This window comes from Pongo abelii, chromosome 11 (assembly GCF_028885655.2).
Source record: "Pongo abelii isolate AG06213 chromosome 11, NHGRI_mPonAbe1-v2.0_pri, whole genome shotgun sequence".
NCBI classification, from domain to species: domain Eukaryota; kingdom Metazoa; phylum Chordata; class Mammalia; order Primates; family Hominidae; genus Pongo; species Pongo abelii.
In genome coordinates this window covers 85,220,286-85,244,374 of record NC_071996.2, presented here as the reverse complement: position 1 = coordinate 85,244,374, position 24,089 = coordinate 85,220,286, and the positions used below count along the sequence as shown (strand labels likewise).

The 24,089-nt window shown below is 35.2% G+C and overlaps 1 protein-coding gene across 7 annotated transcripts in view; it reads left to right on the top strand.

Annotated features, from left to right (window-relative positions):
* Nucleotides 1–22,417: 22,417 nt before the first annotated feature.
* PDE1A (phosphodiesterase 1A) overlaps nucleotides 22,418–24,089 on the top strand; it is a 390,387-nt gene continuing 388,715 nt past the window's right edge. The window contains exons 1-2 of one of the 7 annotated variants that reach the window (XM_054548811.2): nucleotides 22,418–22,468; nucleotides 23,111–23,221. In XM_054548811.2, the coding sequence (XP_054404786.1) occupies nucleotides 23,121–23,221 (101 nt within the window). In that variant the 5' untranslated portion in view covers nucleotides 22,418–22,468; nucleotides 23,111–23,120. 7 annotated transcript variants of the gene reach the window in all.

Genomic DNA, 24,089 nt, shown 5'->3' with positions numbered 1-24,089 from the left:
ATGACCTGACTGGAACTTTCTAGCTACTTAGTCACAGTTAAGACATGAAATCAGGCTTTCTCATCTCATGTCTTTTCCACTATAGTATTTGTATCCATCAGAGTTATTAAAAAAATAGAAACCACTCTGGATATTTCAAATGGAAGGAATTTATTAGAGAGAATTTGTTACACTGGAAATGTAAGAAAGAAGACATTGAGCTGGGAAGAGGGCAATAACTCAGAGGACAGCAAGTGCAGGGAGCTGCTACTATTCCTAGCGCTTGAGTGTGTCACTGGAGCCCATGGGGTGGGGTCTAGGACCAGGGAAGGGGCTGCTTGGGAGAAGCTAGGACCACAGGGGATGGGATTGTCCAGTGGGATCCGGAGCCCTGAAGAAGGTGCAGCCATTATCAGAGAAGCCAGCCACAGCAGAGACAGGGAGTAGTATCTGGTTTCTTCCTTCATCCTGTCTGGTATTCTTACACTTGTGTCTATCTTTCCTTTCTGAATTTTCCTAGTGAATGCAATGGCTACGAACTAAGAAAACACATGGCACATCTAATAACTAAACTCTAAAGGGGCATATTTAAAGGATAAAAGGAAGCACACTTCCAGTAAGACCGGTATTTATTTATTATAAAAATAATAATTACACAAATAGTAAATGATAAAATGAGACATGATTATTGTACTGTTTATTCCCTTTCATCCTCATCACAACTTTTACAGTAATTTTACCTCTTTGTTTCTTTCCACCACATGAGAAGGAGATAAATAAAGAAGGAGATGAACCAGAAAGATGAGACAGGAAAAAAGGGGAAGGCAAGTGGAAGCATCAGAGAAGCCAATGTGGAGAGAATCAAGAAAAACAGACAAATCGAGGCAGAAAAGCAAGGCCAGTAACTGTAATGATAAAGTTTTGAAATGATGCTATGCATACTACATTTTAATGGGCAGCTTCCTCATTCAAATGAGAGGAAGGAGGAGGGACTGGGAAGGTGAGTGGAAAAGAATATTTCAAACAAATTCTCCCTCCACGACATCACTTTCCTTTAGGCTGACCTTGATTTCTTGTCACCAGAGCAGGTGCCACATGTTTAGCTCTCTGAGCTGGTGGTATGTCGCAAATCCCATGTTTTTATGAATATTTTAGACAACTTTTTCCTTGTGACTTAAACTCATCTAGACTCAAAAGTCTAAGTTTGGACAGCAGAAGGAAGCAAAAGCAGCAAAAGAAAGCATGCTGTAGAGAAGATAATAAAACTTGACCATAAACAGAGGAGGGAAACCAGACAGCTGTATTGTACTTCAATTACTTTTGTTTACCACTATCTGTCAGGGCTAGTCCTGCTGCTACTCTGAGCAAGTTGCCCTGCTTTAATTTCAGTAGTATCTGTTTATCACCCAGTCTTGGTTGCCAATTATGCTCAGGTCATTAATTGCTTGGTCACCTCTTAACCTCATTTGGGAAAGTTTATATGTTGATAGTCCTGCAACTTGAACCAGGTCACTTATTTTTAAGAAGGTTAGGATTCTTTTTATTTTCTCCTGCTTATTACTAAGAGAAGTTAATTGAAAAATACAGAGACCACTACTTAAGTAATTTTTCACCAAAGACATTCAATATCATGACAGAATTCAGGATGTGGAGGGAGACTGGCAGGTGGGGAAGGAGAGACAGAGAGGAAGAGTTGGCAGGACCCATGTGTATCATCTTCTCAGTTTAGAAGCCCATATGGTGCTTCATAATGCTCTGCTCAATTGCCATATAGTTTTAGTCTACATCCTATTAAAAATAAACCCTATTAAGAAGAGCATTTCAGTTAAATTATAAATCTCACATTATAATTCACAAGAATTTTTCAGGAGTATCTGGAGTGTAATATAGACTGACCTTGAAAGATAAATTGAGACATCTATTTTTTTTTAATGAAAAAATTTCTAAAAGAACTGTTTCCAATGTTTAATTTGTCAAGGACATAAAGATTACATGTCTTTGATTAAAATAAGGTTAAAGTTTAATTTTAATGTTCAAAATAAAATAACCCAAAATGTAAAAAACAAAATCCACCAAAACACTGTTACCCATAATTGAGGCATCCCCTGTTCCTTTTATAGTTTGATGTACAAAGCTGTGAGTCCTAATTTTAAACCCTGGGTTGGACTACCCAAACAAATCTCAGTCCCTGCCCTTAAGAATCTTGTAATCTGGTTTATCTAATGAAATATAGCTACAATAGCAAGTTGTAGTGGCTTATAACAATGGTCAGTGGTACATTAGGGTTTCGTCTTACAATGAGTAGAATAGTCGGCTACTTAGAATTAATCATACAAATCTGTATGTTTTATTTCATTTCCAGGGCATTTTTGGGAAAACATTAATAAATATACTTAAGAGAAAACGGACTTTATTTTCCACAATCTTATTTATATTTCTATATCTGAGCTAGGTACACTATCAATATTTCATATATAGTGCAGTTACAAAGCATGATTTGAGCGGTCTTCTCTGATGGCTACCCTTTCCTGTGCCCACTGCTTCCTGGATTTGTAACTTCAGGGAAATAGAGCAGCTGCCTTGAGCTGACTCACTCAGAGTACACTCACAAAAACACAGCCTCTTAAAAAAGTCAAAGGAAAAACAAGATATGGAAGCAGGGTACATCAATGATAGTGCTTATAAGTGTACATACACTCTAATTTCCTTTATCATTGCATTGTGAGTTCTGGCTTTTGGACATGAAGACATATGCTTATTTTCATTAACATGATTTCCCCCTAAGAGATAAAGATATGATTTTGGCAGAGAAATCAAAACAAATGTGAACACTGAGAAACATCCAAGTTATTATCTTGACAATTGGACTTATTGTCAAGATAAATTGGACAATTTATACGCCAGTTGGACATCTTAACCAAAAATTTATCATCCATTGACGTAAACCCATAGTGTAGAAATTCTAATGATATGCCATGGAACCAAGAGATTTCTATTCCCTAAATAGGTATTACTATTTTGTTGCCTAATAAAATAATAGAACATGCTATGAAGGATAAAATGAGATTTATAAAAAATTTAAAAACTAGAAATACAAATAAAATAATTCAAGACATTCAATACTTGGAATATATTAGATACTATATGTAATTTAATATATTCATTAAACTTACACAAATGTTTAATTCATACAGAATGCTAGATATTTTCATACATCTTCAGTGATGTTTTTACCCAAATTTATTTGGAACATCTACTGGTTAGCAGTTCAGAAAATCTGGGCCCTGTCTCTAATGTTAAAAGTAATTTGGCCTTAAAGAACATACATAGAGATAGCTGTCAAATAAAAGATCAAATACATCTTTTTTGTGAAATTGAGCATAGTTTAGAAAATTCACAGAATATATAACATTTTGAAATATTTAAGGTTAGATTTTTAACTTAAAGTATATATTTTCTTTGAAATCGCATAGGTATAGATGTATAAAATAATAACTAATTTGAAAAGGCAATGCTTGATTTTAAAATAATCTAATAAAAGCAATGTATTTTATAATCACATAAAATTATTAAAATAGGTTAATTAAGATATTTTCAGCAAATGTTTCTAAATTCCTGACATTAAATTACCAGGTTGATTTTAATTTTCATGCTTTGGATTTGGAATTGATAGGTTTATTAGTTGGAAAAGGAATTTTAATATTTGGGCCTCCCCTTAAGCCAGTCTTTCCTGCTCAAGTCACACATAAAGCTTCTTTACAATAGTTAATTTGGAATTTTTAAACTTAATATTTCCTTTTCTAACATGTAAAGGTAATTAAGTCACAAGCAGATTTGCCTGCAAACATGCATGGCTAACAACACATTTTCAAATTTTCTACGTTCAGAGCATTAATACTCCATTATCAGTTCAATTAACTTAAATATGAACAAATATAGACCTAATGGTCAGTCTGTAATGGGTTTTAAAATAGTTACATGTGTAATAGGTTTTTCTAAACCTTATTAGAGATTGAGCCTCACAAGAAAACTCTAAGGTTAGTAGGGCAGCTTTTCTCATAGCCCTTCAATAGCATAATGATACATTGCATTTATTGAATGTTTCCTTCCACCAAGACCCATGGTCACCATGTTACGTGTATTTCCTCTCTGAAACCTCATGACAACCTAGTGAAGGAGGTTCTGTGATTAGTCCTTTATGTCAGAGGAAACTAGAAATATTAAGCAGTTTCTGCCAGGTTACTGAGTTAGAAAGTGGTAAGACTGGGAATAGATCTAAGCTTATCTTAATCTCTTTTGGCTTTTTATTTATAGATGAAGAAACTGAAATATAGAGAGCTTAAGTGTTTAGATCATTAGCAAGGAGTAGGGCCAGAACCTGAACCCAGTTCCTGTGAATCCAAATCCAGCACTGATTCTACTCCATCACCATGGTGTGCCAAATTATTGTAAGGGTCTTTATAAATATAACTTTTTCATTTAAATCATGTGAGGTTAGTAGTGACTTTCAGTATGTTTAGGTTAGATATTGTTGTATATGTTTTGAACTCTATCCTCTTACATATAAACATATCTTGTTTCTTTGATTTCTGATATTGTAGCCAATCAGCCATCCTTCCTTTCTTGGATCTTTCCTTCCTTCCAAGATAATTGCTGCAATTATATTGGGGGTTTTAGCTAATGGTAATAGGGAAAGCACTTGGGTTTTATTGCATGGAATAAGCATAAATATACAATTAGGTAACGAATATTTAGTATTTTATGGAGCCTTTCAGTTGGGGGAGGTCCTATGCATGTATATTAACATATAGTAATGCAAGTACATAGTCATGTATTTGTGTCAATGTGAATTAAAAGCAGTATAAATAAATATGTATTTATGTTCATTATATTTATTAAAACTACATAAGTGAATGGAAAATTTTATACCAGTTTTCGACAAACTGTGTACATATGAAGAAAGGTAAAACTGTGTAAGTCAAGATTATATATAATTTTGAATGTAAAAAATATGGCTTTACTTAAATCAAGAAATAACTAACTTAAAATTTTTTAAATATAGAGAATTTGGTTAACTCAGACACTATTTGTTTTAAGAAGTAGTTATTCTACATCAGTGTGTGGCCAATTTAATAATTTGGCAAGATTTTAAAGTGGGAGTGGTTAGTCCCTTGCAAAATAGCTTCCCTTTTCTGTATCCCTTGTCTTCTTCTTCATGCACTAAAGTACTCATGACCTCTCCTGACTTCTTGCTGCTGCTTCTTCTTCTTCTTTTTTCTTTTTTTCGAGACAGGGTGTCTCTCTGTTGCCTGGCTGGAGTGCAGTGGTGTGTCTCAGCTCATTGCAACCTCTGCCTCCTGGGCTGAAGTGATTCTCCTGCCTCAGGCTCCCGAGTAGCTGGGATTACAGGGGCCCACCACCACGCCCAGCTAAGTTTTGTATTTTTAGTAGAGACGGTGTTTCACCATGTTGGCCAGGCTGGTTTCGAACTCCTGACCTCAAATGATCTGCCTGCCTCAGCCTCCCAAAGTGCTGGATTACAGGTGTGAGCCACCGCACCCAGCCACTTCCTACTTCTTTCGATAAATGATTTGATGTCAGCAATTTATGCCTTTGTGGAACTTTAGGTCAATGTCTTATTTCTCCAAGAGTTATTTGCATTTTGATATTTCTAAGAAATGCTACAATAAAAAGCTTTCTTCTAAATATAATTTCAGTAATTATCAAGCAAGTAGGAGACGTATTTGAAGGGAAAGAAATGACTTCTTGAGCATAGCAGAATGAACTTTACTCCATATCTGCATAAAACTGACAATGAAATCAACAAATCATTTGATAGGTGTTTTTACAAGTGTTTATTAACAATGCATTTCATTGTCATTCAATGTCCATTGCACTGAAACTACAGTTAGGCTATTCATACTAAACTATAAGATGAGCTTGGCACTAAATAATCTATGACATGTACAGTAGTGGAGTAACACAACCTTTTTTTCCTGGCAAAATGAAGACTTTTAGTATGGGATGTGATGTATATAACAAAATAAAATTATAGCGTTTTCTAGCTAACAAACAATGAACCAAATATTCCCATAGATAGCTTTAAGTTAGGATAGAAACTATTGGTTTTTATTCAATTGCTTTGAAAGCTAGTGGAGTTATGCTCACAAATGTTCCTTTTTGGGGTTGATATTCAGAACTTTGGTTTATAAATCCTGGGCTGTCTCTGAAAGCTCACTGTTTGCTCTGGGGACTCAAAATAAAACTAATAATGCAAGCCCACCACTTGACCTCGCAGCTAGTGGGAGGACAGAGAAAATCTCGAAAGCTCCCAAGGATTTGTGATGGCTCGAGAGCCTCTTTTGCTTATAATCTTTTATGATATGAATTTCACAGAATTTAAGTTTGATTCAGATAACTTGGAAATTTACTATGAGTAAAATAAACCATGTTTGTGAAACCCTATTTCTATGAAACCCTACCTGATTCTAAGTCAGGAAGGAATTTTATATGTTGAAGGAATGGAAAAAGGCCAGTGTGGCTGGACCAAATCAGTGGGAAAGAAAGTGTGGGGAAAAAGTCATACAGAAAGGTACTATTGACACAAAAATCAGAGCTCAAAACCTTCAAGATCTTGCAGATGAGATCCTTTAAAGATAGTGTGGATGTGCTGGCAATTTCTAACACAATAGATTGATTTTGACATAACCTTAGGTATGGACCTGAGGTAGCAAAGGGCAGAGACATGAATGTTGGGTCAGGCCATAACTCATTACTACTGTAGGCTTAATTCATATAATGTTGATGTTTGTTTTTACTGAATGAGTACTTTTTACCACTTAAAATCAAGAGTTTTACAAAATCTGACACCATATGTATTTGATTCACCCAATTTTAACAAATGTCATGGAATATAGTAGAGGAGTACTAGACCTAAAATATTTCCAAAGATATTTAGATTTAAAAATCTCTATGAATATTTATTGAAGTTTTTCTCTTGTTTAGAATCTATTCATAAGATAAATATTTACATAATTTTATAATTAAAAGTGAAATATGTATAGTCAAACAAATGAAGATATTTTCCTTATATTGCATGAGGCTAATAAGAATATAGAGTCCAGCAAAAAAAAGCAAAAATAACTGGAGAAAAAATACACTATAAAATTCTCTAAATGGTGCATGCCAATATCTTTTCATACCTTGTATTTCTTCCTTCTCATAATATCTACAGAAGATATTGTTGTTCATGCATTTATCTGGCAAATATTGATAGAGCACTTACTTTATTTCAAACACTGTTCTACATTTCTGTACATGTATCAAAAAGCAAGAGAGACACAGTCTGTCTTGCCATGGGAGTTTATATTTGAGAAGGATCAACACACCATAAACAAGTAAAAACAGGGAAATGTGATGGGAAGTATCACCTGATGTGGCCTGATATTTTAGGATGGATAAACAGACCAAGGAATGTTTGGTTCAGCATCCATGAACCAAACATATGATATGTCATATCGCCAGGATATGACGAGGCAGGTGCTGGCAGAGGGAACAGTAGTCTCAAACACCTAACTCTGGAAAGAGTTTTGTATGTTGAAGGAATAGAAAAAAGGCCGGTGTGGCTGGGCCAAATCAGTGGGAAAGAGAGTGCAGGGGAAGAAGTCATACAGAAGGGTGCTTTTGACACATAAATCAGAGCTCAAAACCTTCAAGAGCTTCAGTCTTGAAGAGCCTCAATCTCTTGTTCAAAATCCTTCAAGAGCTTCCCATTACACCTAGAACAAAATCCCAGGACTTTTCAGGGGCCTCTAAGGCTCTGTATGACATGACTTCTCCCATCCACTCACCCACTTTTCTTCTGATTACCTCCTACCAGCAACACACCTTGCTGATTGTCTAATATGCCATGTATCTCCAGCCTCAGGAATTTTTTATCTGCTGCTCCCTCTGCTTGAAATTTTCTTTCCATGGATATATACAGGACTTCTTAATTTTTCTTGTTCATTTTCATTTTTTTATGATACTTTTAAGTTCTGGGATACATGTGCATAACGTGCAGGTTTGTTACATAGGTATATACGTGCCATGGTGGTTTGCTGCACCCATCAACCTGTCATCTACATTAGGTATGTCTCCTAATGCTATCCCTCCCCTCACCCCCAACCCCCCGACAGGTCCCAGTGTGTGATGTTCTCCTCCCTGTGTCCATATGTTCTCATTGTTCAACTCCCAGTTATGAGCGAGAACATGCGGTGTTTGGTTTTCTGTTCCTATGTTAGTTTTCTGTGAATAATGGTTTCCAGCTTCATCCATGTCCTTGCAAAGGACATGAACTCATTCTTTTTTATGACTACATAATATTCCATGGTGTATATGTGCCACATTTTCTTTCTCTGCTCAAATTTTAAAACCTTAGAGAAGCCTACCTTCAATATCAATGTAAAATCTAACAACCTCCTCTCCCTCAATATTCCTTTACTCTGCTTCTTCCAGTTGGTATGGCTATGTAAGCAGTTACACCAAAGCTTAGTTGCTTAAAGTAGCAATAACTATTATTTCTCACAGTTTCTGTGAGGTCAGGAATTTGAAAATGGTTCAACTAAGTGGTTCTGGCTCTGGGTGTTTTATGATATTGCATTCATGCCGTGGCTGTGGCTGGGATCATCTCTTAACCTTCACTTACATGTTTGGCACCTGGTCTGGGAAGACTAAAGAAGCTGGGGACTAGAACACGTGGGTCTCCTTAGTCATCTTTCTCTGTAGGGACTGTCCAGCATGGTGGCTTTAGGGTAATCAGAATTCTTGCATGGTGGCTCAAGGCTCCAAAGGGAAATGTCCTGAGGGAGAGAGTTAGCCATGTAGAAGCCATACCACCATTTATGATCTAGTCTTGGAAAGTCAGTGAGTATCACTTCTGCTGCATTCTTAGTTGAGGGAGTTACAAAGGTTAACCCAGCTTCAAGGGAGGAGGGAAACGTGACATTGTAAGAACATGTGTAATGGTATATATAAATGTATTCTCCATGTTTGGAAAATATAATCTTCCACATTCCTTTTTTTTTCTCCAGTGCAGACTTTGCTCTATTTATTTTCTATTTTCATCACTAGAATATAAGCCCTATAAAGGCAAAGCTTTTATAGTCTTCTTTACTGCTGATCAATCAGGTTTTGCTACATAGGTCAATGATTGGCATATGGTAGGCACTCAACAATTTCTGCTATTGAATGAATAAATATTTCCTGAATTAATGATCTATGAAACAATAGAAGTATTATGAAAACTAGTGTTTTAGAAATGAAAGAAAGTTTTATAATATTCCATAAACTGTTCCAGAAACACAATAAGAGGATAGAATATACTAAAATTTTCCTAAATGTGAATTGGTTTTTATGACATGTACCTAAGTAGAAAAAAGAAAGTACATGCTTCCTGCATAACATTTTGGAAAAACTGTAGCTTTTTAACATCACACTTCCTGAGTTCTCAGTTGATACAAATCACAGAAGTTGAGAAGTGTGAGTTTAGATTGTAATCTGCTCATGTGCACAGATTATAACATTGTAAATAGTGTGTCAGTCACAGCCATACAAATGCCATAATGTAGCTCATGCTATATCAGTGAAGATGAGCTGTGTGGTGCAGTGACCCTACTCACCATTTCGGACTGTTCACTTTACCGTGTTCAGTGTGCCTAAATTTCTGCTTCTTTTAAGGCAGACTGTTTATAATCAGAAGGGAAAAAGTATTCCTTGGATCTTCAATGAAAGAATGGCAATTTTCTAAAGCCAAGAAATGTTCGTTTAAAACCCATTTTCCATAATGCACAGTGTAGTGTTTTGTGACACAAACATGGGGATATGCATTAAGGTTGCCCTCTTAATAATAGCCCTCAAGGACATGACAATCAGAAGAACAGAGAAATGGGTGATTTTTCATTCCTACTGAAAACAATCTAAATATTCACAATTAGTAGAATGGTTGAGAAATTAATTATATACCCCCGTCAAATGTACATACATTTAAAAAGACTTCGCAAAAGAGAAAGCAAAAGATCATTTTTCACAGCTGACAGCAGGATTACCTAACTAAAACTCCAAGATAATTAACTAAAAATTAAATTCAATAAGTTAATTGGATAGAAAATAATATAAAAATACCACTAGTTTTCTTATAAACAGCAATGATTAGAAGACAGAATGGAAAAATAAGAAAGCATAATAGCCATACAATATAATATACTTAGGACTGATGACAAGATATAAAGGAATAAGTAAAAGACAAAGTATTTAAGAGTACAGGTTTTGGAATTAGACACGTCTAGGTTTAAATCCTGACTCTGTCTTGTACTAGACAGGAGGTTAATCTCCTTGAGTTCACTATTCCTCATCTATAAAATGAATGTAATATTAATGTGAGATTAACAGATAATGTGTGCCTGGAAAAAGCACTTCAAAATAGTATCTATTAAATGTAATTTAAAATGCATCAAAACCTTATTACTAAAACTGTAGGACTTACATAAAAATAGACTGATGGGGCAATGAAATAGTAGAGGTGCTTCAGGGACAAATACAGTACTTATATATAAAAAGATACTGTTTGATAAGGGCCACAATTCAAACCAATGAAGGCAGCAGAAAAATTTTAGTAAATGGTTCTGGACCATCATTTAATCTTTGGAAAAAAATGGCTAGATGTGTGTTTTTTATTTAAACACAGGTAAATTTCATGTAAACTAGGGCATTAAGTAAACAAAATAAAGCTGCATGTAAATTAGAATAAAATTTGGGTCAATACGTATTGGATATTGACTTTAGGAAAAACCTCTAAGGCAAAAGAGCAATAGCAGAAACACAGAGAAGAATTCGACAAATTTAACTACATAAAAAGTTAGGTGTAACATGAAAAATTCAATAAAAATTGAATTACAAATGATGAGAAAAAAGGTATTTGCATCATACATGATAGGCCAAAAATTAATATAAGTAATTAATATAAAATAATCTTTACAAATTAATAATAAACATTGTGAACCCTAGAAAAGAAAAAAAAGATTAAAAATTGCAGCAGGTATTTTTTTTAAAGTGGTACAAAAATTCAAAAAATACATTAATTCTCAGTAATAAATTTAAATTAAAGACTTTGGCTTATCAAACTGGTAAATAATTTGAAAGAAAAAATTTAATATCCATTATTAGTTAGTGTCCTCTGAAACGTGAATGTTCAGACATTGCAGATTAGGAAATAAATTGGAGTAAATATTAAAGATCTTATATTAGATTTATAACCCTCGACCCAATATGTTTTCTATGCAAATTTGTTCTTAAGAAATAGAGATGTGGAAAACCACTGAGATGCAAAACTATTCATTAGAGAATTCTTTATAATAAAGGAAAATTGGAAAAAAAACAGGGGTTGGCTAAATCATGATACAACCAAATGATGGTATACTATGCAGCCATTAGATGTACAATTTTGAAGAAAAGTTAAGGGAATGGGAAAATGTGCATAATACAATTTTAAAAGGATAAAGGAGTATATACTTTTATATGCCTCTACCTCATAATCTAATTTGTAGTTGTTATTTCCTCTCAGGGGTTATGAGTGACTTTCATTTTTTTACTTTGCGTTTTTTGATACTGGTTCAAATTCTCTACAATAATATGTATTTTGTAGTTAGAAAAAAATATAAAATGTTGCCATTGATATCATAGTAAATGAGTTAAACCATGAAATACACATGCAGATGGCCTCAATTATATAAATAAAGATATCTAGAAAAGTGCAGAGAAAGAAAGAGTTTTACCTCTTCAATTATTTTCATTTTTATTTAATCTGGTGATCCAATCCATATCCATGGAGCTCAAATTTTGATACCTTGATCTATCAACATTAAACTTCATATGATGTCTCAATACCCTGAAAGACCAGAAATTTGTGGTCCTCTCCTCCTAATTTTTAAGTTGAATTATTTTTTGATATTCCATTGATAATGATTCTAATCAATCATACTTATACTTTTATATCTATTGATAATAATTCTAATCTGTTAAACTTCTGTATCTGGATTTTTCAACTTCAAGTCTCTATATCTTGATTTTTCAACTTTAAACAGTATCATTTAATTTTCCATAATATGAGCTGAGAATGTCAGTAATCGTAAACTTCCCTCCACTTCCCATCCTCATTTTTCTCCCATTATCTGGCAGCTATTCCATCAGTTTTACTAAGATTCAGAAGATTATCAAACAGGAATTGATAATATTGTGATTATGTAAAAGTTATTGATATATCAATAGAACATACCGCATATTTGAAATCCATTGGAAAAAATGTAATTCTTTCTTCTTTGCTTTTTTTTGAGACAAGGTCTCACTCTGTCACCCAGGCTGGAGTGCAGTGGTGTGATCTTGGCTCACTGTGCTCTCCACCCCACGGGCTCAGGTGATCCTCCCACCTCAGCCTGCCAAATAGCTGGAATTACAGGCATCTGCCACTACGCCCAGCTAATTTTTGTATTTTAGTAGAGATGCGGTTTTGCCATGTTGGCCAGGCTTGTCTCGAACTCTTGACTTCAAATGATCCACCGGCTTTGGCCTCCCAAAGTGCTGGGTTTACAGGACTGAGCCGCGCCTGGCCTCTTCTTTGCTTTTTAACAACTTTATTGAGGTATAATACAAAATGCATTTTTTTTTTTTTTTTGAGACGGAGTCTCTCTGTGTCCCCCAGGCTGGAGTGCAGTGGCGCGATCTCGACTCACTCCAAGGTCCACCTCCCGGGGTTCACGCCATTCTCCTGCCTCAGCCTCCCGAGTAGCTGGGACTACAGGCGCCCACCACCGCACCCATCTAATTTTTTGTGTTTTTAGTAGAGACGGGGTTTCACTGTCGTCTCGATCTCCTGACCTCGTGATCTGCCCGCCTCGGCCTCCCAAAATGCTGGGATTACAGGCGTGAGCCACTGCGCCTGGCAAATTCATTGATTTTTAAGTATATAATTCAAAGGTTTTTAGTAAACATATGAGGTGATGCAATTATCATCACAATTGAGTTTTCGAACAGTTTCACATTTTCATTACCCCAGTAAGATCCTTATGTCCATTTACAGTTAATCCCCTTTCCTACCCCCAGCCCCTGGAAACCACTAATCTACTTCATGACTCTCTAGATTTGCCTTTTCTGCATTTCATATAATTGGAATCATACAATATGTGATCTCTTGTGTCTGGCTTTTTATAATTTTAAAAAAGTTTTTAATTAAAAAAATTAAACATTCTTAAATTGACACCATGTACATATTTATTGGATACATAGTGATGTTGTGATACATAGAGCGTGTACTCTACATCAGGGTAATTAGCATATCCATTATGTCAAACATTGATCATTTCTTTGTATTGGGTATATTTAATATCCTTCTTCTAGCTCTTTGAAACTGTGCAATACATTATTGTTGATTATAGTCATACTACAGCGTTATAGAACACTAGAATTTATTTCTTCTAAGTATACATTTGTATCCTTTAAAAAAATTTTTTTTTTACCAAAATGGTGTTAAGATTTATACATGTTGTAGTATACATCAGTATTAAATACCTTTTTACTGCAGCCACAAAAAAGGATGAGTTCATGTCCTTTGCAGGGTCATGGATGAAGCTGGAAACCATTATTCTTAGCAAACTATCACAAGGACAGAAAACCAAATACTGCATGTTCTCACTCATAGGGAGTTGAACAATGCGAACACATGGACACAGGGCGGGGAACATTACACACCGGGGCCTGTCGGTGGGTGGGGGCCTGGGGGAGGGATAGTATTAGGAGATATACCTAATGTAAATGATGAGTTAATGGGTGCAGCAAACCAATATGGCACATGTTTACCTATGTAACAAACCTGCACATTGTGCACATGTACCCTAGAACTGAAAGTATATTAAAAAACCCACAAATATTAGATTATGTGACTACAATGTGAACTTGTTTGCTTCTCCTTATAGAAGAAAATACATGAACAATACATGAAAATCTTGTAGAATACATGAAATCTCTTTTATGTATTATTTTTGCTTTATGTGTTTGGAAACTCGATTTTTATGTGCATAAACATTTGGGATTTTTATATCTTCTTAAGGAAGTTAAACTCTTTATCATTAGGCTATGCCCTTTTTATTTCTTTTAATAATTTTTGCTTTAAAATCTACATTTTCTGATATTCCTATAATGACTCCTGTGTTCATTTGGTTAGTATTATTATGGTATTTTTTTTTTTTACTACCTTTTTACTTTTAATCCATTTGAGTTTTTACATTTGAAATGCTTTTATTATAGACCAGCATTTAGATCATTTACATTTAATGTAATTATTAACATGTTAGGATTTAAGTCTTGATTTTTTGCTTTCTTGTTTTTTCTTCTGTTTTTTGTTTGTTTATTTTTTCTTGTCTTCCTAACGGTTACTTGAGCATTTTTTTTTAGAATTTTATTTTGATTCATCTATATCTATATTTTTAAGTGTATTTGTTTAAATAGCTATTTTTAATAGTTCCTTTCGATATCATTATCTATGCATAGCTTATCAAAATCTACTGATATGTCATTATTTTATCAGTTTGAGAGAAGTATAGAACTCTCACCTCATTTATGTCCCTTTACTCTCTCCCATTTGTAATAACTCTATATATTCCACTGTATACACTTAGAACCATATCAGATGATATAATTTTTGCTTCAACTTTTAAACAGAATTTATAAAACTCAAGAGGATGAAGAAAGGCTATGATATTTACCTGCATTTTTGCTTACTGTGCTTTTTGTTTTTTCCTGATGTTTCAAGTTTCATTTTATTATTTTCTCTCTGTTTGGAGAATTTCCTTTAGCTATTGTTTTAAAGAAGGTATTTTGGTGACAAATTCTTTTAGTTTTTCTTTATCTGTTATTGTCTTAGTTTCACCTTCATTTCTGAAGAATATTTTCACTGAATATGGATTTCAAATTTGACAGATCTTTTCTTGTAGTACTTGAAAAAAGCTGTGCCACATCTTTCTGCCCTCTATGGTTTCTGATGAAAAATCCATTGTCACTGTAAATGTTTTTTCTCTATAGGTAAGAATTTTTCTCTCACTGCTTTCAACATTTTTTCCTTGTCTTTAGTTTTCAGAATCTTCACTACGATATGTCTTGGTGTGGATTTCTTTGGGTTTACCCTATTTGAGATCCATTCATCCTGAGTCTCTAGGTTTATGTCTCTTGCCAAATTTGGAAAGCTTTTATTTATTATTTCTTTGAGTTTTCCCACCCCCCTGCTCTCTTTATTCTTTTCACCTGGGGTCCCAATTACCTTCATTGTGGTTTAAAATTTCTCTCAAAGGTGCTTATCTGGGGCAACTATACAGTTTATTCTGTTTGTTTCTCATCTCTTAAGGATACTGTCCCTTGTTGCCTGATGGCTAATGGCTTGAAAACAATATATTTTGTCTGCTTTCTGGCTAATTTAGATGGTCCTAATTACTCAATCTTGTTTGGAAGCAGAAGTCTGAATTTCTTTTTAGTAAGAGTTTGCAATGTGTTTTGCTTCCTGAATTTGAATTTTCTTGTTTTCCACTGATTCTGGAATCGTCTTAATTGCTTCCTTTTCATATTTTTCTGCTTCTGTATTCAATCTATTTTACACTTCTGAAAATCCAAAGAGATTGTGTTAGTTCGTTTTCATGCTGCTGATAAAGACATACTGAGACTGGGTAATTTATGAAGAAAAAGAGGTTTAATGGACTCACAGTTCCACTTGGTTAGGGAGGCCTCACAATCATGGTGGAAATCAAGTCACATCTTATATGGTGGCAGAGAAGAGAGAATGAGAGCCAAGTTTCTTGAGACTTATTCACTACCATGAAGACAGTATGGGGAAGTCAGCTCCCATGATTCAATTATCTGCCAGTGGTCCTACCCACAACATGTGGGAATTATAGGAGCTAAAATTCAAAATGAGATTTGGGTGGAGACACACATATCATTCCGACCCTGGCCCCCTCCCAAACCTCATGGTCTCACTTTTCAAAATCGATCATGCCTTCTCAACAGTCCCCCAAAGTATTAACTCATTTCAGCATTAACTCAAAAGTCCACAGTCCAAAGTCTCATCTGAGACAAGGCAAGTCTTTCTGCCTATGAGTCTGTAAAATAAAAGGCAAGCTAGTTACTTTCTAGATATGATGGGGGTATGGGCATTGGGTAAATATAGCTGTTCCAAATGGGAGAAATTGGCCAAAACAAAAGAGCTACAGGCCCTATCAAGTTAGAAATCCAGTGGGACAGTCAAATCTTAAAGCTCCAAAATGATCTCCTTTGACTCCATGTCTCACATACAGGTCATATTGATGCAAGAGGTAGGTTCCCATGATCTTTGGCAGCCCTGCCCCTGTGGCTTTGCAGGTTATAGCCTCCCTTCCAGCTGCTTTCATGCACTGGCATTGAGAGTCTGTGGCACCTATCCACGTGCATGGTGCAAGCTGTTTGTAGATCTGCTATTCTGGGGTCTGGAGGATGGTGGCCCTCTTCTCACAGCTCCACTAGGTAGTATCCAAGTGGGGACTCTGTGTGGAGGCTTCAACCCCACATTTCCCTTCCACACTGCCCAAGCAGAGGTTCTCCATGAGGGCCCCACCCCAGCAGCAAACTTCTGTCTGGACATCCAGATATTTCCATACATCCTCTGAAATCTAGGTGAAGGTTCCCAAACTTCAGTTCTTGACTTCTGTGCACTTGCAGGCTCAACACCACCTGGAAGCTGCCAAAGCTTGGGGCTTGCACCCTCTGAAGCCATGGCCTGAGCTGTACCTTGGCCCCTTTTAGCCATGGCTAGACTGGCTGGGATACAGCGCACAAAGTCCCTAGGCTGTACACAGCATGGGGGCCCTGGGCCTGGCCCACAAAAACATTTTTCCTCCTAGACCTCCAGGCTTGTGATGGCAGGGGCTGCCACAAAGGTCTCTGACATGCTGTGGAGGCATTTCCCCCATTGTCTTGGTGATTATCATTTGGCTCCTCATTACTTATGCAAATTTCTGTAGCTGGCTTGAGTTTCTACTCAGAAAATGTGCTTTTCCTTTCTATCGCATCCTCAGGCTGCAAATATTCCAAACTTTTATGCTATTTCCCTTTTAAAACTGAATGCTTTTAACAGTACCCAAGTCACTTCTTGAATGCTTTGCTGCTTAGACATTTCTTCTGCTAAATACCCTACCTCATCTCCCTCAATTTCCAAATTCCACAAATCTCTAGGGCAGGGGCAAAATGCCACCAGTCTCTTTGCTAAAACATAGCAAGAGTCACCTTTACTGCAGTTCCCAACAAGTTCCTCATCTCTATTTGAGACCACCTCAGCCTGGATTTAATTGTTCATATCACTATCAGCATTTTGGTCAAAGCCATTTAACAAGTCTCTAGAAAGTTCCAAACTTTCCCACCTTTTCCTGTCTTCTTCTGAGCTCTCCAAAGTGTTCCAACCTCTGCTTGTTACCCAGTTCCAAAGTTGCTTTCACTTTTTGGGTATCTTTACAGCAGTGCCCCACTCTACTGGTACCAATTTACTGTATTAGTCCATTTTCATGCTGCTGATGAAGACATACCTGAGACTGGGTAATTTATAAAGAAAAAGAGGTTTAATGGACTCACAGTTCCACATGGCTGGGGAGGTCTTACAATCATGGTGGAAGGCGAAAGTCACATCTTACATGGTGGCAGATGAGAGAATGAGAGCCAAGCAAAAGGCTTACGAAACTATCAGATCTCATGAGACTTATTCACTACAACAAGAACAGTGTAAGGGAAACCACCCCCATGATTCAATTGTCTCCCACCAGGTTCCTCCCACAACACATAGGAATTATGGGAGCTACAATTCAAAATGAGATTTGGATGGGAACACAGTCAAACCATATTAGACATGTACATTAGGAACTTTTTTGTCTTTCTTGACTTCTAAGTTATTTTTTCATAATCTCACTTCTGTGTCTATCTGTACATTTTGGGCAATTTCTTCAGATTTTTCTTTTCTTTTTTTCTTTTTTTGACATGGGGTCTCTCTGTCACCCATGCTGGAGTGCAGTGGCATGACCAAGGCTCACTGCAGCCTCAACTTCCTGGGCTCAAGTGATCCTCCCACCTCAGCCCCCCAAGTAGCAGGGACTACAGGCACACACTACCATGCCTTGCTAATTTTTGTATATATATATATTTTTTTATTTTTTTATTTTATTTTTTTTGGTAGAGACAGGGTTTCACCATATTGTCCAGGCTAATCTTGAACTCCTGAGCTCAAGTGATCTGCCTGCTTTGGCCTCCCAAAGTGCTGGGTTTATGTGCATGACTCATGGCTCCCGGCCTCTTCATATTTTTCTTATTAGCTAATTCTGTTTCTGTTCTTACCTTGTACATTGAATATATAATTTCAATGGTTCTTTTTTAATTAAAAAAAATCCTTTTTACTTACTTTTCCTGAATGGTCCTTTAAAAAAATAGAATATCTTTTATTGTTCATGTTTTGACCAGTAATTTTTTCTATTTATTTAAAATTTGAACATTATTATAACTTATTAGGTAATTACAATACCTAACGTCCTTGAGGGTGTGGTTCTATTAGTTTTTGTCTAGTGACTCTCACTAGTGATGACTTGATTAACTATGTGTTTTATAATTTTGAATTGTAAGCTCATATTTGACTAGATTTATCTGTAAGAATTTTAAGAGGTGTGCTTCAGGATTCATTCCTCCAAAGAAATTTGCTTTTCTTATTCTAGGTAACCTTGGATACCACTAACCCAAGATCACTTTAAGTTTTGCTGTTTCTCAGACAAAGCTGGTAGTTTAAGTTTAATCAAACTCATAGATGGCAGTTCCATTGTTAAAATCTATGAAAGAATGCTTTCATTTTGTTTTTCCTCTTCTAGAGACTAAGCTGAGAGAGAACATTTTTTCAGGTATCTCTTGGCCACACTTAACGCTTTCTTGTCCACAAATTGACTACATGGGTAGCCTTTTATGGTTTCTATCTTTCTGGGAGGACCTTGGTTTCAAGTCTTCATACTCTACAGGCTCAAACCGTTATTTTCTGTTTCCTATATACTGATTATAATACAAGGCTGTAGATTACTATGTTTGATAAATGTCCTTATAATTCTAATTTTTTTGTCCCCGTTCATTTTGGACTTCATTTTATATAGGTTCAGTTATGCATTCAAAATAATATTTATTAGAATTTTTCCAATATTTGAAAATTATTTTTGGTCTGGAAGTTTTAAGAGTACCTTAGTCTGCCATATTGTTCAGAAATTAAGATATTTTCTAAATTATTTTCTTGTCAATGAAAACATAATGTACTTTTATTATCAATAAAACAGTATTTTTAGTTTTTAAATATTCTTGATGAATTTAATCCATTTTTTCTTGAAGCCGTCTTTTTGATCCCTATGATTTCTTGTTCTCACCTGAATTGATTTCTTCCTAGCCCTTCTTCACAGATGCTAACTTGGGATTTTGTCTATGAATTTCCGTTGCTAGGTTAGGTATATGTTTCTGATTTTTCTCATTAATTTTTTTTCTTTTTTCAGGTATATTAACTCATGTAATTATTTTTAACGAGTATTTGAATGGTATGCTTTCTGAATTTGGTGTTTCTGAATGTGTCATCATTTGTCATTGAGTGATGGCTTACTGGCTAAAGAATTAAAATTATTTTCTTTACCATTTGTTACATGGTGCCAATGTATTAGTCATTCTTGCATTGCTATAAAGAAATACCTGAGACTGGGTAATTTATAAAGAAAAGAGGTTTAATTGGCTCATGGTTCTGCAGGCTGTAAAGGAAGCATAGCTGCTTCTGGGGAGGCCTCAGGAAACTTTCAATCTTGGTGGAAGGTGAAGGAGAAGCAGGCACATCTTACATGACCAGAGCAGGAGGATGGTGCTAAACCACTAGAAATCACCCGCATGATACAATCACCTCCCACCAGGCCCCACCTCCAGAACTGGGGCTTACATTTTAACATGAGATTTGAGTGTGGACACAGATCCAAACTACATCAGCCAATATAACCTTAATATGAAAACCAATAAACCTAGTGACACAAATACTTAGAACGATTTTGCTTATAAATAACGATGTAGTTTCTAAACAAAAGGAACACCAGCAATGCATAAAAACAATGATTACAAATGATTTGGGAAATAATTGTCACTAAAATCTATTGAATAATTACACTATAATGAAAAGGAAAAAATCATGTAATATTATCAATAATTATAAGAACTAATAATTATTAAGCAATTATTATGTGCCAGATACTGTTTTAATATCTTTACCTGTATTAACTCATTCAATGCATGAACACTATGAGGAGATGTTATTATTTTGCTCATTTTATACATGAAGAAACACACAAAAATTGTAACTTGTAAAAAATCACATAATTCTTTCAGTGAAAGAATAAAGATTCAAACCCAGGTAGTCTAGATTTAGAGTATATGTTATATGACATTTTGGCATTAGTAGATACTGAATTCATTCTAAACATTTTTGTCACCATTCCTAATAAAATATTAGGTAAACAGGAATGAAGGAACTACTTATTCTAATAGAGATAATTTACCTGACTGTAGAGTTAAAGCAAAATAAATGGAAACTATGAGAGATGAGGGACATACAAATTGGATCATTTTTTACTGTATTTTTATGACTATTTTCTCAATTTTCCCTTGCAGAACTTATATTGAATTTTTTTTGTAAACTAACAAAGAAAAATGGTTTGAATTCTCTATGTTAACAGAAGTAACTTTTTGATAACTTCCCAAGGATGAAGATTATCTTGGTCAAGGATTTAAATAATAAGCTATTTTATCTAGTTTATTATTCAAAATTTTATTTTATGAAACATTTAATGAAATGATTAAGGATTTTTTTCTAGTAAGTGACTGAATTAGTGTACCTTGAGGTCTTAAATATCAATGTGTGATAGAAGTTACATAGTGAAAGCAAAGGGCAAATGAATTGTAGTATTGAAACAAGATTCTTAGACATATACTTAAGTAGAATAGTTCTCATTCTTTATTTACTTTGCAATGTTATTGGTAAGCTGGTCAATGTGAGGACTTGACATTTCATGTCATATTTAGAAAATCATCTGTATAGCCTCAAGGACTTAGGTATCTTGATTCATAAAATAATAGAGTACTTGCTATCTATGGAGATTTTTGGCTGCAATATTTCTTTGAAAGCAGAATATAGATGTTTGTTCACTATTTCATTAAAGAAATATCAGGTAATAGTTTATTACATGAATATAGCTAAGATTACAAATGAAGGCACAGTGAGGGTAAAATTGGTACTTTCAGAGCAAAGATTAACTTATTTCTGACAACTCTGGTAAATGCTTATAGGAATGAAGTTTTAATTTCACAAAGCTGTCTGCTAGCTAAAGACATTACATTCAGATTGAATTCTGGAAATATCTTGTCTGAGAAAGGAAAATGGAAGCCTCACTTGATTTACCCTCTTATAATTTGCAAATCAGAAGCCATTTTCTATAACATTTTGCAAAGGTGCCTTTTACGTACACATTATAACTGACTACTAGATAGCATCAGTGTCATTTGGATAGACATAGTAATTTTATATTGGAAGACTAATTGTTAATAATAGTTCCCATTTTTAAGAATTAGCTTTAAATCTGGATAATGTCCCTGTTTCTCAGTTTTCTCAACTGTTGAACAGGAGTATTGCCTATCTCACAGGCTTCTTGTAAGAATTTAAAAAGGTAATATGTAATAGGTACTGAGAACATTGTCTGAAACATCAGAAATATTCAACAAATACTGGATGTTATTACCAATCTTTGAATGTCTCTACTTTAAAACTCATAGTAACAGGCAAGTTTTCTTGCAAGAAGAAATAAAACTACATCTGGGTTTTCAAACAAACAAGAAGAAATATTGTTTATAAGTATATTTTCTATAGCAGCTTGCAGATAGCAAGAGCTGTTATGGTGCTCATACTTAAGGTCTGTGCTTGTTTCAAAGAAAGCTCTCCATGTGTTAGGAGCTTGGCAGACGACTCAGTTCTGATTCCTTTTATGTCCACTCTCTCTCATTTTTCTTCTAAAATGCACAAGCAGCAAACCATCAATTTCTCTCTTTTCCCTCTCTCCCTCTCTCCTTCTCTCTCTCATAAACACACACACACAAACGTATTGCCTTTTCCTTCAAAACACACACACACACACACACACACACGTGTGTTTATACTAGTTTCATTTTATTTTTTAATCCCCAAAGGATTCATAGAGCAGGCTGTGTGCAGCTGCCGTATTTTCCACTGGTTGAATTGGCAGTTACCTACTGTGTGGAGTTGCTAGGAGAAGGTGAATAAGCATGATTACAGCATCAATTGATGCACATATTCTTGCAATAACAACCTGTGGAGCTGTGTTCTTCTGTATGGCTTTAGATGTTATTTTCTCTTTGTTATCATTAATATTTGTTGCATTTATTGTTAGATGATGATACATTTTTAAGTGTTAGTTTCAGATCAATTTAGAGAAAAAAACCTTGGCATTTAAGCAGGCACTTTTTTTTCTCAGGGTGGTGCTGCTGATACTGGCTCCTACCATCTGTTTCCTTATTACATTCTGCCCTTGTTCTGTTGGTAGAGAGGAATTCAGCTTCTTCTGGAGCGCGAAAGTCATTCACGTTTCTCTTGTGCATAATAGAGCTCGTAAACTGTAGGAATTCTGATGTGCTTCAGTGCACAGAACAGTAACAGATGAGCTGCTTTTGGGGAGAGCTTGAGTACTCAGTCGGTCAGTAGTACAGTAGCAGGCTTACATGTACGGATTGTTCTTGTGAGGTCAGAGCATCTGTTTATACTGCTGTCTGCTTAGGGGGTTGGTGAGGTGGTGAGCAGTGGATATATGCCTGTCAAAGTCAATAGCAAATCTGTGAGAGTCTTCCCTCAGCTTTGTACATCAGCACTATTTTGATAGATGAGAGAGGCTGCTGTATAAGTGTGTAAGATTTGTAATGGACTGAGGAATGCTTGTTCTAGCTGCTGAAACTGACTGTAACTGTATTGTCTTAGGAGCATCATCATGGGGTCTAGTGCCACGGAAATTGAAGAATTGGAAAACACCACTTTTAAGTATCTTACAGGAGAACAGACTGAAAAAATGTGGCAGCGCCTGAAAGGAATGTGAGTATGCTCTTTGCTTTTTATTTCCCCCGAAGGATTTGATTATTAACGTGACTAATTGTTGGTGCTATCCGCCTTTGTGGGCTAGTTTCCTTTAGAAAGATTTTCTCTTGAAAAATAAATGTGCCTGCCTCAGCTAACAACTTGTTGAAGGATGAATGATTTTTTTGTACTTGCACATTTTATTAAAGTAAGGTAACTTCTGGAGAAGTCACTTTACTGTCATATTACATGGTTTCTTCTACGCATTCTGTATGTGCTGTTTAGATATGTGGTTCAGATATGCAGAAAGGTAACTAAGAAAGCCATTTGCTGGGATACTGCCCCAAATAAAATTTCCCTCAGGTAAGCAGAGAGAGAAATAAGACTGATACTTCTTTCTCTGTGATTAGATTTGGAAAAGCAATGAGAGGATTAATATGATAATAAATAAATATACTTTATTGTGCTTCTTTTTGCTTAAATGATATTTCTATAAGAAAAAATGTTTACGTGATAAAAATATTAACAGCATATCAAACTTATTGGAGAGTTTTGGCTTTAAATTAATCAGTTCACAGTTCACTTCTCCTGAGAGTACAGAATAGTCCATAGTACATAATAGCCCTTAGTAAAATGGGTCAAGAATTATGCGTTTATGTCAAACATGGGATGTAATTACCTAAGTCAAACGTTAATTGCAGTGCTATTCACCTTGATATTTACACCCTTACATTTTTTTAGCTGTGTGTGCTACTAGTTCCTGTTTAGTGTTTCAGCACCACACTGTTTATATGCTTTATCTTAATTGTCATAATTTAAAAATCAGATTTAACATTTGGATAATAATGAGAAATATGAATATGAATTTTACAGGCCATTGTAATTG